The 15,184-nt window shown below is 34.4% G+C and overlaps 1 protein-coding gene across 2 annotated transcripts in view; it reads right to left on the bottom strand.

Moving 5' to 3' along the window:
• LOC118182903 (GTPase-activating Rap/Ran-GAP domain-like protein 3) overlaps positions 1-15,184 on the bottom strand; it is a 333,886-nt gene that overhangs the window by 126,850 nt on the left and 191,852 nt on the right. For both annotated transcript variants that reach the window (XM_085816800.1, XM_085816801.1), the window contains exon 11: positions 10,152-10,255. In XM_085816800.1, the coding sequence (XP_085672926.1) occupies positions 10,152-10,255 (104 nt within the window). The remainder of the gene's footprint in view (positions 1-10,151; positions 10,256-15,184) is intronic.

Genomic DNA, 15,184 nt, shown 5'->3' with positions numbered 1-15,184 from the left:
ACCGTTACGGTGGTGCAGGAGTGCTCGTTTGGAGTGGAATTATTCTGGGTTCCAGAACTGACCTGCATGTTTAAATTGCAACCATGACAAGCCAAATATATCGGGACGTCATTCTGAAACAACATGTACATTTGTTTCGGGGCGTCATGGGCGCACATTTTGTGTTTATGGATGACAACGCTTGTTCTCACCGTGCAAACATCGTAAGCGAATGCCTTCAATCGGAGGATATCACCCGTATGGACTGGAAAGCATTCTCACCGGACTTGAATCCATTAGAGCACGTGTGGGACATGCTTGGCCGACGAGTTGCAGCCCGTCAACCTCCTCCTACATGTCTACTGGAACTTCGGAGAGCATTGCCTTTTGAGTGGTGTAATATCCCCCCAAGATCAGATCGATAATTTGATACTCAGCATGCCTAGGCGTTGTACGGACTGTATTGCATCGTCGGGGAGACATACAATGTATTAACAATCATACCAACCATGTAATATTGGTTTTTAGTAAATAGGTTTCTTTTGTAATTTGCTCCAGGGTGAAAAAATCGCTAATTTTTTAACAATATTAAACATGTAGCATCTTTTTTTGCTCTTTACCTTTTGTTTAATAAATAAGCTTTACAAATAAGTCAAATTTGTTTTGCTTCTAACTCTTCCTTTGCCTGATTTTGCCTTATCCTTAATTTACGGACATGAGTGTAATTTCCTGTTTTTACTTTTTTTGAAATAAATTTTAAAAAAATACACCCACACATTTTCACGCTTAATCAAAATTTTTAATCACAGTTTTAGAGCTGAGAGATTACGAATTATCTAATTATGCGTTTGAAAATATGCTTGCTCGTACATTATATTTTATCGTCCAATCTAAACATCGAAATCATTAGTTTCAAATTACTTAATTGCACCATTTATTAATGGGTACAATATGGGTGTAAAATCATTTCCCTGACTGAGATGCGTTTTTGAGAAAGGCAGATAATGTCTAGCTGGCAAGATACATGGAACATTAAATAAGTTCTAAACCTAAATTTGATATAATACTTTTTGGATGATCAAGCTTAACTTCTTACGCCACCATCAAAATATAAGTTGCTCTATTTAGACAGAAAAGAGAGTTATATGAAGATGACTTCAGACTAGGCCGCAGTATGGATATGATCACATAAGAAATATGTCCATAAATTAAGAAATATGTAGAGGAAAATAGTATGATTACAATGGAAATATGTATCAGCATTAGATCAGGGGAAAATAATCCTGCATGAAATGGTAGGTACTTTAAAAGTCTGCGCCAGACTTTTGGAGCTAGAAATCAAGAAATATTAGTTTAATGCAGTCAACTACTTTTCCTTGATAGAAACTGATATTTATGCGGTTCCGTTCACTTGCGGTGGTAATTAAACGTAGACTATAATACAAGTCAAACGTGAAAATAAATAGTGCAAGAAAGCACTTGAATTTACGCCTAAGAAGTGACTTACAGAAATCTAACCGGTGTGATACTAAACTGATAAGGCTAAGAAGCTTACTAGCGTGACCACGAAATAACAACGAAACGTGCGCTTTGCTAGAGAAATACGCTCTAAATAAACAGAGATAATCACACGTTTAAATAGCACTTCACTTAACTTTAAATTTACATCCTGGCGAGAAAATATGAGGGGAAGTTGAGAAATTTAGAACCGAAAATCTTAAAATAAATTTGTTATGCAAAATAAGGAAAACCCTACAAGGTTTTCAATACTATTCAACAATTAAAGTTTGGCTTCTTTTTCCCATTTAACAGCATTCAACCTGGCAGCAAGTTACTTTTTTAGTGTATCAAGGCTGAAAGGATCATTGTGATAAATACATTGAATTAAAGGGGTGTTATATAGAACTTAAGATAATTTTAGACATTTATCTACTAGAAGAATGTTAGTTTTAAAACATACTAAATGCCATTCCCCGTATATCTCATAACACTGCAGCAGTTTAAAGAAACATTCGGAAAGAAACCATACTTTTCTTTTCTTTTTTTTAACTTAAAGGGGGGAAAAGCCCATTTTCCTTTAAATCCGTTTTTCCTTTCCATTTTTCTCGTTTATCTTATGCAGATTATCTATTCACTTCTGGAGATACACTTACTCTGCGTATTCCAAGTTCGCAAACAAAATAAAAACTCTCGTTAATCAAGTACGTATACACGCAGGGTGTTTTAAAAGAATTAATGACTAAATATCTAATGAAAGAATAGTCGCTGACACATAGTTCGTGTTTCGGAATTAATTTAATATTTTAGGTCTCCATACAGCAGTATTTCGTAACTTAACAAATTTTAGTAAAGGTAAGTAAATAAATAAACATTTCTGATGGCGTTCATGTGGAAATAGTCAGCAAAAATGACTTTCGTACCTAAAACAATGAAATAAAAAAAAAAAAAAAAAAAAAAAAGAACGGGAAATCTTCATTCAGTAAAATTTATCTTAATGTTAACGTCTTCACAGTTGTAACAATGATAACAAAATTTAATTAAACTAGTGATAATAAAATTGCTCTGTTTTTTTTTTTGAAGCAACTAGAATAATATCCAGACAGAAAATAATATCATTTGCAAAAGAATAAAAGTGTTAAGCTTCAGGTCTTAGTAGTTTTGTTCCCTAGTGTATTCTGCTTTCACGTAAATATTACTGTTTTGCTGCAAATGATAGGTTTGGTCAAGATATATTGATAATATTATAGCCATTTAAAGAATAAAAAGAAGAAATAAATATCAGACTTTGACTATTATGTTCACTAATTCTGTGTATTTACTATTCAACTATCTACAGTTTATGCAATCCTAATTTTTTGTACAACAATGATCTACAGGAACAACAGAAACTTCATGTACACTTTTAAAGTAGAGAATATTTCATTTCATTCGGATTAGAGTCGTTCAGAAGGCTACAGTAGACATACCCAACTCAAAATAGCTAGTAATGCGGCCCAACAAAGCCTAATAATATATGACATTTTCACAGAGTTTAAGATTTTGTGATTATCTTACAGACCTGGAGAACTTAGAAGAGGTTTTGAAAGTGTGAACATTTTAGAAAAGTTTGACTAAATAGAGATTTTTCCTATTGATATAACTGAAGTTAAACTTACTATTTTTTTTTCAGGCAATAACACACTACTTTCGATTTTTCTCTCCGTCAGTCAGTTTATATTTATCTCGTCGCTGTTGATATGATTTCCCTTGAGAGGACTGAAGACGCAATGAAACGTTTTTCTTTTGTCTTATATTCTATTAAACAAGACCTTTATTCAACATTTCTTCAGTAATGCTATTTGAACGGCATGAATTCTTTCAGCATATCAAAACAACCTTTTGCAAGGAGTTTCCACCCTCCCCCGACAAAATGAAATAAACAAAGCAGGCTGGCATTTGTTAAATCGGGGTGCCCGTACCTTTCAACCTGATTCGATTCCCTTTGCATATATTCACAGAATTCAATGATGAGAAATTAACATGTTATTTAGTGGCATGAATGGCGAAGTATCATTAGCAGTTCGATTGCTGAAAAATAGTTTTAGGCCTCTTGCAGCGCCATAGTATCAAAGGATTGCCTTTACCAGAGCTCATTTTCAACTCGCATTTTTCATTTTAATAGTTTCAATAGAAATTTTGTTTTTGTAAGAATATCACTTACTGCACACTTAACAGCTTGATCCCTATATATGACGGAACTCCATAGCAAGCTCAGAATGCCAATAATGGTATACTAATGCCTGTTATGCAAGAGTTTTTTTTTTTTTTTTTTTTTTCATCCGCACATACCGAAGCAACATATAACAATCAAGCTTAAATGTTTCAATGCATATAAAATACTAATGCAATTTTATCTTTATACTGTGTTCGACTTCACTGCTATGGAATACAGATTCGTTAGAATTTAATATGTCTTGATAATGAAACAGATAGAGAAAATATCTGTTTAATGTTGTTTCATTCAATATGATACCCATTTGCAATGAAGCAACATTTATTTAAACTACATTTCAGAGTTAAGAAAATCCTCTTTTGTACATATTTTAGAGAATTTCAAAAGAGCAGAGGAGAAAATATTTCAAAGTTCATAAACAAACTAAAAATTAGTACTTTTGGGACTCTTTTTATTCATTTGCTTAATAGTTGGGGTATATTTTAATTGCGTTTCTCAGACGGGAAAGTGATTAATGACACTGACTTCTGTACTGAAGGGCCCGAATTTGGATCCCAGAAAAGGCATGATTATCAGTTCTCTTCATAGGAGGTAACGGTGGCATCTTATTAGGCGCCTCCATGATAAAATGGTCACCGATTTTGGCCTTACTAGCCTTAGACTTTGGCCTTATATATATATATATATATTCAGTCATCTTATTACGCCCAAATTGGCGTTTTTTTCGTTTACAGACACATACACATTTCGAGTATATTTGGGCTAAGCGCCACACTGGTCTAAAAGTATTTAAAAACAGCATATCTTTAGAATTTTCGGTAGACAGTGTTGTGCGCTGAAGATAAAAACGTTTTATTCCCTACAGTGTTGCCAGTGCTCACTTTGAAACAGCTGAGTTTTTTAATCAACTCAAATACGTTAAAATTTTACAAAATATGAAACAGACAACAAAACAAATTCCAAATTCGTTCTTCCGGGTTCCCATGTTCGGGTTGGAGGACTACTCGGTTATTCAAAATTTGATGACTCTAGATACCGTTTTTTTCTTCACAATGCAAGAAATACACATACATTCATGTAGATTCTTCATTATTTAATTTTTTTAATATAATAAAGGACGATAATTTTTAATGGAAACAAACTGAAAAGAGATTCGGACATTTAAAATAATTTGACACAAAATGCCGTTTAAGTCTGATAAGCCCTTTTAACGCCCATTTGGGCTAAAATTTACTTGCAGGCTTTTATTTTGTTTGCTAAGGATGATAAAATCTGTATATTCACAAGAATGGTTCATATGCAGCTGAAGAATTTAACAGCTTCAGTTGTGTTTTATATGGAAAGAAAAAGTCCTGTGACGAAAATATTTACCTCGACCTAATTTAAGCAACACAAATTGAAATTCAGATAAGAAATCCCATAACCATTTAAATAAAACTCTTTGCGCAAATCTCTTTGAGCATTAGCCAAATTCTAATGCTTAGTAATTAAATACCTCGTAGACAAGTAACGCATATACATCATTCCCTTACACAGGGAGAAAGGATAATCGATTTAACTGCTCAAATAATTCAAATTGCATTTCAGATACCATCCTACAAATGAACCTCATATTTAGCACAAACAAACTTTCTTTTTAGATTATTAGCGAATAGTTATTAACTAATTAATTATCCTGAGTTTTCTGATAATGAAGCGCAAATTCTCGAGACAATTAATGGCGTTAAAAGAGGAAATTTTGCTGCAGATTTTCTATAATTAACTGCAAATATTATGATACAAATCAAAATTTATTAAAATTACTCACCACGTCTTTCTTTTACATAATAAAATTATTATTATTATATAATAATATTAAAAAGAGAGTTATTAGAGCATAAGTATATTAAGGAGATTAATCAGTTATTAGCACAAAATTTGCAATAGAGTTCAGAAGCTAATGAAAGGAATGAATAATATTTATTTAGCGTTTAATGACACTAAGTATCTTGAGAGATTCTGTGGAAGCGTTATTAACTAACTTAAGTTTAATACATAGTAGAAGATGCGTTATTATTATATACTTAAAACAAAAACTGTAAAACATTCACTCAACATTAATGAAACAGAGAATTATAAATCTACACCTTTGAGGCTCTTAAGTTGTTAAAACCTTTAAAAAAAATTTTTTTTGAGTAACTGTAATTTCAACTCTTCATATTCCACAAAGTATACAAAATAAAAACCATTAGATTTTTAGATTTAAAAGAAGGTACAATAAATAAAGATAAATTACTAAAAGCATGTGAAATCTTCTTTCTGCCTGATATATATAGAAGTATGTATATTATATTGATATATATTACTGATATATAATATACTGATATATATTAAAACCATTTTAATTTTATATAAATAGAAAATATGAATAAAAAGCATACAAAAATTATATTTTACATTATTTTCTGAACATCCATTTACAGTAGTTTCCTTTAGAATTTTATGATGTTCTGGTTTAAGTTCCTCTCTTCTCGATCTACACAGAACCATTATTTCTTAATTAATCACACAGTTTTTTTATTAATATTCGCAATAAAATCGTGTATTTTGTTAGAACTTATCATTCTAATATGATCGAAAAAAAACTACTTTTATCTCTCATCGTGATGAAGTTTAAAAATTCTGGTAATTTCCACTAAAGGGATAGCAACTATCGCCAAAAATAAACGTTGGCGGGTTATGCAGCTTGAAATAGTAATTAAGACCCCAATGATATTTCAAAATGTCATAGGGGTTTCAAAATACAGTGTGGCTATTTGAACAGTCTTTCATTACAGAAATTTTTCTGGAATATAACAATATTTGGGGTTTATAACGACACATTTCAGAATTTGGCATTTGGCAAATAATAAACCTCACCTCGGTTCCGAAAATTCTCACACGCAATTCGAGCCTGGACCCAAACATGTTGAATCATAATGTTTGGCGCGGTTCGCGGCATACTGGCGCGCTTGCGCATAAGCCTTTCCACTAAGAGTTGCAATTATCTTCAGCAAGGAAAAATGGTCCCCCAAAACCTAAAATGCACAACAGGCAATATAACAATCGCAATAGAAACCATAACTGTGAATTTACTAATCACGAACGTTTATATCCCACCAACAGCCGAAGCGCAAAGCCTCCTAGACGTGCAATAAGACATTCTTCAAGATTTGTCAAGGGCGTACCACTTATTAGCAGGCAATTATAATTCGATTATAATGCCATGTGTTGTAGTAATTCGAACACTTATGGAAACATGGGGATACTCAGATATCGACACTAGGATACGTCAAATACAGTACTTTATAGCGTGCAACGATCTTGACCTCTACAATAATCCCGGTGACCACCAAATATTTGAAAGAAATCATGAAAAAGGTTACCCGGATTAAACCATAATAACGAGAGCCCTTGCACCCAAATTACAAATCTTTGAACAGTTCAGGAAACACCGTCGTGCTCAGACCATAAATATATAACGCATACCATAGGGCATCAACATGCAAAGTATACTGTCAAGCGGTACAATCTCACACGTAAGAAGTTAATGATCTTCAGATAAAAAGCCCAGGATGTTCTTCTGCGAACAGAGCAAGCAATGGAAGATAGCCCGAACACGAGTCACCTAGATAATGTGACTAAACGTCCTAATACAGCACCTCTAATCCCTATGGGACTCAAAATTTAGAATCAAATGCTCTTTGCGGTGCAAATTGGTGGACTAAAAGTCTTAGATCACAAAGAACTAAGAACAGATCCATGCGATGAAAAAATGAAATTTGAAAGGGTTCCGGGAAGGACCAAACTTAGCATACGAAAAGATGCAAGCGGAATACAAAAATGCCATATTAAAGGCTAAAATAGCTGGAATTTTTCCTTACCTCAAAATCAGGAGACATACGAAGTACTGCATAAAATTGCAACAAGTAAAGTCTTCACCCCCACGCATCACAGACTGTAGCCTGACAGAAGCACCTCGCATAGCATTACGGGTCATAAGACCACCATGGTTGAAACATTCACTAAGATCCTTAATGGAATATTTGGGGACGAACCGCCTGTCGGAGGTTCCCAGCACAGAGCATCTGGCATACAAAAGTGATCTGCAACAGACAATAACGCTCGTTTTACCCAACTAGAAATTACTGCAGTTATGGGAATACTTCCAAACAGAAAGGCTTCAGGATCGGACTCCTTTGATTACCACAAAGTCAAGGCACTGCACCAAACAAAAATGAGCTTCTTTAAGATGTATTATAATACGCTGCTAGACTCGCACTACTTCCCCAATACTTTCAAGAAGGTGAAAGTACTAATCCTGTTACAAAAGAAAGACACAGATCCCGACAGCCCAGCCTCCTTCAGGCTAATCTACCTGTTATCAGCAGTAGGAAAGGTCTACAAAAAAAACTCTTGGTTCAAAGAACTAAGCACAATTTTGAAATAAAAGGAATAATCTCGAAGGCGCAGTATGGCTTTCGAGAGCAGCGTTCGATGGTTTATCCATTATGTACTTTTCAAAAATAAATACATGCAGCAAACGAATCTAACCTCCCTGTTGCGATACTTAGGCTTGATTTGAAAATTGCATTTGACACTCCGTGTTGGCCAACTACCCTGGAGACACTTCACTACTCTCAAATCCCGAATAATCGCCTACAGGTGTGTTAAAGTTATCTCTCAGACCGCAGCATAGAAGAGTCTTTGAGAAGAAGAAAACCAGAGGCTGCTCCCGGGGGTCGTACGCGAGACCTGATCTGAGAAACGCATCTTTAATTCGATCTCTAAACACAGTGGCCTATACATACAAAAGTTATAAACTTTGCGAATGACGCAACATTTGAAATCAAAGGAAGAACGAGAGACGATCTTCAACAATTTAGCAACCTGACAACAGAGCTATATGGAAGGGTCATAAAAAGAGTAAAAGAACTCAAACTCCTGGGATTAACAACTGACGAAGAGCTCACCTGGATCTCGCACTTACGGGCTGCAAGGCTGAAGACTCAGGTAATAGAAGAAAGAAATCTATGCAGTATGCAGGGCACGGATAGGGGACTTAACGCCGCATATTCTAAAAATTCTTTACAACGCAGTAATAGAAGAAATAGTCACTCACGCTGCAGCTGTCTGGGCTTCCTTGATGAATGCAAGGAAAAAACAAGTCTTGTGCAGCATCCAAAGGCCCTTTTGTTGGCACGGATGGCCAGATAGGATGCAGCTTTAGTGTCGAGAGGCAAAGAGAAACTCTCGAGGCTTGAAAGGGCCATATGCGCTAAGGCAACTGAGTGTTCCCCGCGGAAGCCGATGTCTTGAAACAGGCTCTTTTGTATTCAGTCAACCACAATAAACAAAGAAATCATATCTTCACAGATAACCTCTCAATCATATTTGCAATCAGGAACCCGTAGCATACAGGTAGCATAACAGATGAAATTCAGACAATTCTGAGGAAAAGACTTCCCCATTTCATATCTTCTGAATAAAGGCACACATCGGACACCAGGGAAATGAAGAGGCGGACGCGCTAGTGAAGGAGGTCACACACGATCTAGAAGCCCAAGAGCTACAGGTCCCAAAACTGAAAAGCAGTGTTAAAACTCAGAGCATGGACGGGTGCCATGGCTCACTAGGCAGAAAGAATGCGATGTCATCCCCCAGGGCTTAAGAAAACCCAGAAGACTTCTCGATTTCATCCATAAAGTAACAGCAGACAGACTGATCTCAGACCTTCTCTTAACGCGTTTCATTACGGGACACGCGCCATTCCCCAGCTGCTTCTACAACAGGAACCTCGCAACAACCTGCAACTATGTATGTGGAGAGGCTGGCGTTCCTGATCATTATCTCACTAGCTGTCCTCACACACAGGAATTCCACTATGCACACCCAGCAAGCAATATAGCTGAATACAAATGATATCTCATAAAACAGCAGTTTACATAAAACAGTCTCATAACTCATAAAACAGCTAATCTGTATCTAATATACCTTCATGCAATGTATGTGATATAATGTATATCTGATATAATGATAATATATCATCGGTATATAAAGATATGTATGTAATGTATCATACAGAATAGCAAATGCTATTGCCGGCACTCTGAAAACCTATGCTTAATGTGTACTAGATCCACGTGCATTCAACCTAAGCTGTATTAGATATATGCCCAACAACTGTGAAATGTACAGATTCTCAATAACGAGAATGATGCTCATGTATGGCTATGTATACCTAGACTTTAGTGTAAAAATATGCCAAAGCGGCCCTCGTAGAACTTCGGGAGGACGTTTCTGTAGATAGTTGCGGGCTCCGGACTATACAGGAACAGTCTGTGAAAGCCTTCCGGGTGCCCGGAACTTGATCTAACTGTAAACTGTATTTATATGCCTTAATCACACTATTCTCATTTGGAAAAACATAACGAAGTCTTACTTGTTGGCGATTGTCTTTAGAGTAAGGCAGAAGGGTAGAAACGTGAAACATTATTTCATGGCCCTCATATATTGTGTACGCAGAATATTTCCCTGTCATATCACCTGAAACATATAAATGCAATTAATTAATATGAAAAGCACATGCAATAAACATTTACATTTCACAATGCATAATAAAAAGATACTGTTTTTCAAACATACATGCAATTCAGATGATGTTACGTAACAATGCATTTATATAAATCTTGTTTACACTGGTATTTCTCTATGTAAACGCATAAATCCATGGATTAGTTTTCCCATTATATCTTAGTTTTAAAATATTAGTATTAGAAGACACTTAATTTTAAAATATAAGTATTAGCAGAAAATCTACAATTTGCATATATATTTAAAATAAGATGAAATATTTAGAAGTTCTTTGGCCCAAAACTTATCAATCAATGGGGAATATTTCCAGTTATCACATGATTTTATAAATTATCCAACTGAGCATTCAATATTACATGGAATGTCGTAAGAATTTCAACAAATAACTATTAAATCATCATAACGAATTTTCATATACTGTAAACAATGGTGACTCTAATTCAGTTCGAGTGATGTGCTTAAGAGTAAAATGGTCAGGGAACCAACATAATTTAGATTCTTTGTGGTATAGATTACCATATATGAACGAACTACGAATATTAATTTTCCCCAAATAACCTCATAAGTTAAGGCACTCCTGCCTACGAGCACTGTTGAGGATATTAATGAAGGACCTTTCATTAATATCGTAGAAAATTATACCTATTTTCTTCGAGAAGATGTAATATGTTGTTGAAAGTGCGGCTAGCAAACTTCCATTAGCATCCTCCATGCACACAAACGAATTGAGTTCTTAAGATATATTTGAACTTGAGCTAAAAACACTTTATTTAAACTATTTAGGCGTTCAAAAAATATAAAGCTTAGGCATTTAATGCAAGAAACTTTCCGGATAAGTGTATGTAATTCGTTTCTTTCTGAAAATATTCCCAGTTATCAGCTGAAAACAAATGTGTACCTACTTTCGAAAAACAGAAATGTTCATTAGCTATTTCTCCTGTATTGCACATTTTTGTAAACGTCATACTTTATAAAGAAGGTTTATGTGTGCTAGTTTTACGATCACAAAACGATCAACACCTTGCACAACACTTTTCTGACAGAAAGAACACGGAGCTTTAAGCAATCTCCTTTAATAAAATAGATTCATCTAATTGAAATGGATGTAAATGACATCCGTTGAATATATTACATAAAGTCAGCCCTCCACGGTTTGCGACAATGGGGGGGGATGTTATTGATTCAGGAACGGCGGAATACTTGAAGCCACACTGACAAAATAGCAGTGATGTACAGTGCATTGACATATGGCACTGGCACTGAAATGGATATAGTGCAAAAATCTTCTTTCGATTTTTAATAGCAATTTTGTCTTCAACGAACTCTTCAACGAACAACTGTACAATAACAATAATAATTTTGTCTTTTTCATCCTTTCAATCAAAGTGCTTTGCTGAAATGTTGAAGGATTAGACTATGGTGCATTTCATATTTTCAGAGCGGCAATGAACGTGATTTAACGACGCACAAAACGTGACGTGTACGTACTTTGTTCTATAACTCCGTATTCTGAAGTACTTTTTCTTTCCAATGAACTAAAAGGCACTCAAGCTATACTTCCAGTGTTATCTATCCAAGTATGTGAAATATTTTGGATATATTTATGACAGTTCAGTATGTTTCACTATAACTTTGAATGATGTGATCTTTCATATATTAACTTACAGTCAGGACACATAGCTGAATTTTTGCCACTAAGTACATCGAAGTACAAATAAAAACAAGTGCAAGAAGGCAACTTTTATGACTGAAATGTCATAAAAGTTCACCTTGTGAAAATAAAATTCAAATAAACCTAGAGTTAACAACTACAAATGTCTAGTGTCTGTAAGAACTATTCAAAGTGTAAAAGTTAGTCTAATTTGTTTTACTACTATCGATGTTGGCTCCAGATAAATCGAACCGAAAATGGAAGGCTTCACTTGCTTTGAATTTGGTTCATCTTGGGCCACTCGATGCCAGTCTATTATTGAATATAATAATTTCATTTTAACAAGATATTTATGAGAACGATTACTGCATAGTAATTGTTCAATAACAATATTAATTCCTTAAAGAAGGATGATTTTTATTTAGGTTTTAAGTTACCTCTTTCTTACCTAAATAAATGACTACTTGACTAATTCATTCAGTAATTCAGAAATTCACTACTAAATACTAATTCAAATGTTAACTAAGGGAAGCATTGAAAAATAATCTCCTTTAATTTGCATACTTTTTAATAAGCTTGGAGGAAAACAAGCTGACTGGCTGAAAATGTTTTAATTAGCTTAAGTATGTATGGGCTCATTACAATAAGCTGAAAATTCTAGCCTAATCAGAAAGTAGCAGATAATTTTCCACTGTAAAATGGCTGATTGCGGAGATGTCGTCATTTACGGAAGTTTCAATAAGTTGCGGGAACCTCTTGAACCTCTAGTAACTCTTCAAAGGATGGTCTTACTTCCTAGAAGATTAGGCTAATATACTATTGATCATATGACACATCATAGAAACATACGAATTTAAAACACACATGTAGTTTTCGTTGAAAGAGGAAAGGATTCTCATTAGGAATTATTCTTCTAGAACTAACGATTGTTTTTGGAGGGAATGTTTCTGTAGATGAGAACGTGACAGCCAACTTCTGTAAAAATATTTATCAAGTATGAAAGACGTTTGCAGAAATATGAAATCCCTCAATTTAACATAAGTAGTTATCTTTAACACTAGCTAAAATTATTTACTCTCTGATAATGACTCAGCTGGGATAGATGGAGTCATTTTGATAATATGAAAATGTGTTTCCTTTTTTTCGGGGGGGGGGAAGACTCAAATAAAACTAACTTAGCTAAGCAAAAGGTTTCCATTTCAGAGAACATAAACTTTTTCTTTAGTACAGGTTCTAGAAAAAGTTTAGAATACTTCTATTAAAAGCAGCTTCATAACAGATACAGAATGAAAGCTTATTTTATTTTATTCATTTCTTAAGCTGCGACGATGTTTCTACAACTAACCGTTCAAAAGATATTTAGTTGTGTACTGAGTCTGATATTCCTAGTACATATATATATGTCAGCCATACTTATAAGAAAGTAGTATTGAGTTTTCAGGTTAAAAGTTTCGTTTACGTAGTACATTAAATCCTTTTCAGTTTAAACTTCTCTTCCAACTTTCCTTATCTAGCTATCAAAATCCTATTTTTGTGTAATGTACTTTTTTATCATACGTAAAAGAAAACTTATTTTTCACAAGATAAAATACGTAAACCAATATTATTTCAACGACTTTTCTTCCAATACTTTTTTTACAGCGGAGACTCATGATCCAATTCTTTCCACTTTTTCTACGAAACATTTTTTATTTATTCCTCACACAAAATCCCTGCCCGTTCAAGCTTCTGGAAACAGAAGTTGCAGGTTTTGTAGGGATCTGAAAACTTCGTTTGATGAAAAGTGGTGGGAATTTTATAGATTTTCAAATAAGTTTCATTTCATACCTGAAATCAATTTGCTTTATTGACTTTTTCTGATATTGTTTCATTTTCAAGTAAAGGCGATTTACAAAGGCGTGTTTTCCTATGATATTAAATAAGAATGGATTTATATTTTTTGTATTAAAATAACTGAAAATATTAAAAAAACACGAAGCTCGAAGGAGGAAAGTACAGTACGAAGTATATTGCAGTACATATGGAATATATGGCAGTATTACGAAATAAATTTAAAGTAATTGCTGAACACATCAAATATATATATATATATAATTAAAAAATATATTCATAAGATGCCTAAAAATTAATATCTAAATCGTATAGGAAAATGTTTCAGCGGCCCAGTATTAAAATTAAGAACCTCTTCATTTATAGTCACGCTTTAATGATCTTCAGTTATTGAACGTGTTTAATTTTTGCATGGAAGTTCTTGTATAACTTAATCCTCACGAATCGCAGCTAAAAGTACATTGTTCCTTCGCTCGTAAGAACTAACATCAAAGGAATACACATACACTTCTCAGTAGAGAAAATGTAACACCATAAAAGACTGGGTAGAATATGATGTCAATTGATACACAGAGAGAGCCTTTAAAGTACAGATTCAATTAGTGTGAGAATAGTGTCCTGACGTATGGAAACCCATATGATTTGAATCCTCCTCAAACATTCGTCATCCGATAACGGCTGGGGCCAAGCAAACAAACAATGACTAGTCACGTTCCAGATATGCTCGGTAGTCGAAAGATCATGGGATATCGAATATCTCAAATCAAGGAAGCAATGGGATAAGCTGCAAGGCTTGCAATTGCTGAAGGTTGAAGTAGCATTACGTATGTGCTGTCATCAACGTATCGTCGTGCACCAGTGTGCGTCTGATTCGTCACAATTGTGAACTGCTATTGTTATGTATTAATTGTCTATTAATTTCAAGCTTTAAGTTAATGTGCTTCTTATTCGCTTTTGATCAGTAATTGAAGTTATTAATTTTTGCTTTAGTTGTTTAAAAGTTAATTGTAAGTTTTAAACTATAACTTGGTAAACTTTAAATTTATGTTTGGTTGTTTTAAAAGTTTTTATTATTTAGGATTATCATCAGAAAAACAAAACTGAGATCCGTTGCTGAATTCTACATTGTGCCATTCAGATGTTCAATTGGCTTGTTGACGACACCATCATAGTCTTTCGCGTTAATGGCAGCATTTGCAAAGGGCAGATAGTGTGCAAGACGCTTTCAGTCAAACGTCGGGAAATTAATAATGGAGCATCCAAAGCTCCATAATGCTCCATCCAAAGCTCCAGATAATGGAGCATCCAGAGCTCCCGCTCATTCTACAAAATGTTCTCGATTGTGAGTCAGCCACCTCTTTTCTTCGCATGCCTCAACCTGTGAACCTGTGCACTCTGTA

The sequence above is a fragment of the Stegodyphus dumicola genome, chromosome 5 (assembly GCF_044657685.1).
Source record: "Stegodyphus dumicola isolate Sdum_Otavi_A_Nest chromosome 5, ASM4465768v1".
In the NCBI taxonomy this organism is placed as follows: domain Eukaryota; kingdom Metazoa; phylum Arthropoda; class Arachnida; order Araneae; family Eresidae; genus Stegodyphus; species Stegodyphus dumicola.
This window is presented reverse-complemented; position numbering and strand designations above follow the sequence as displayed.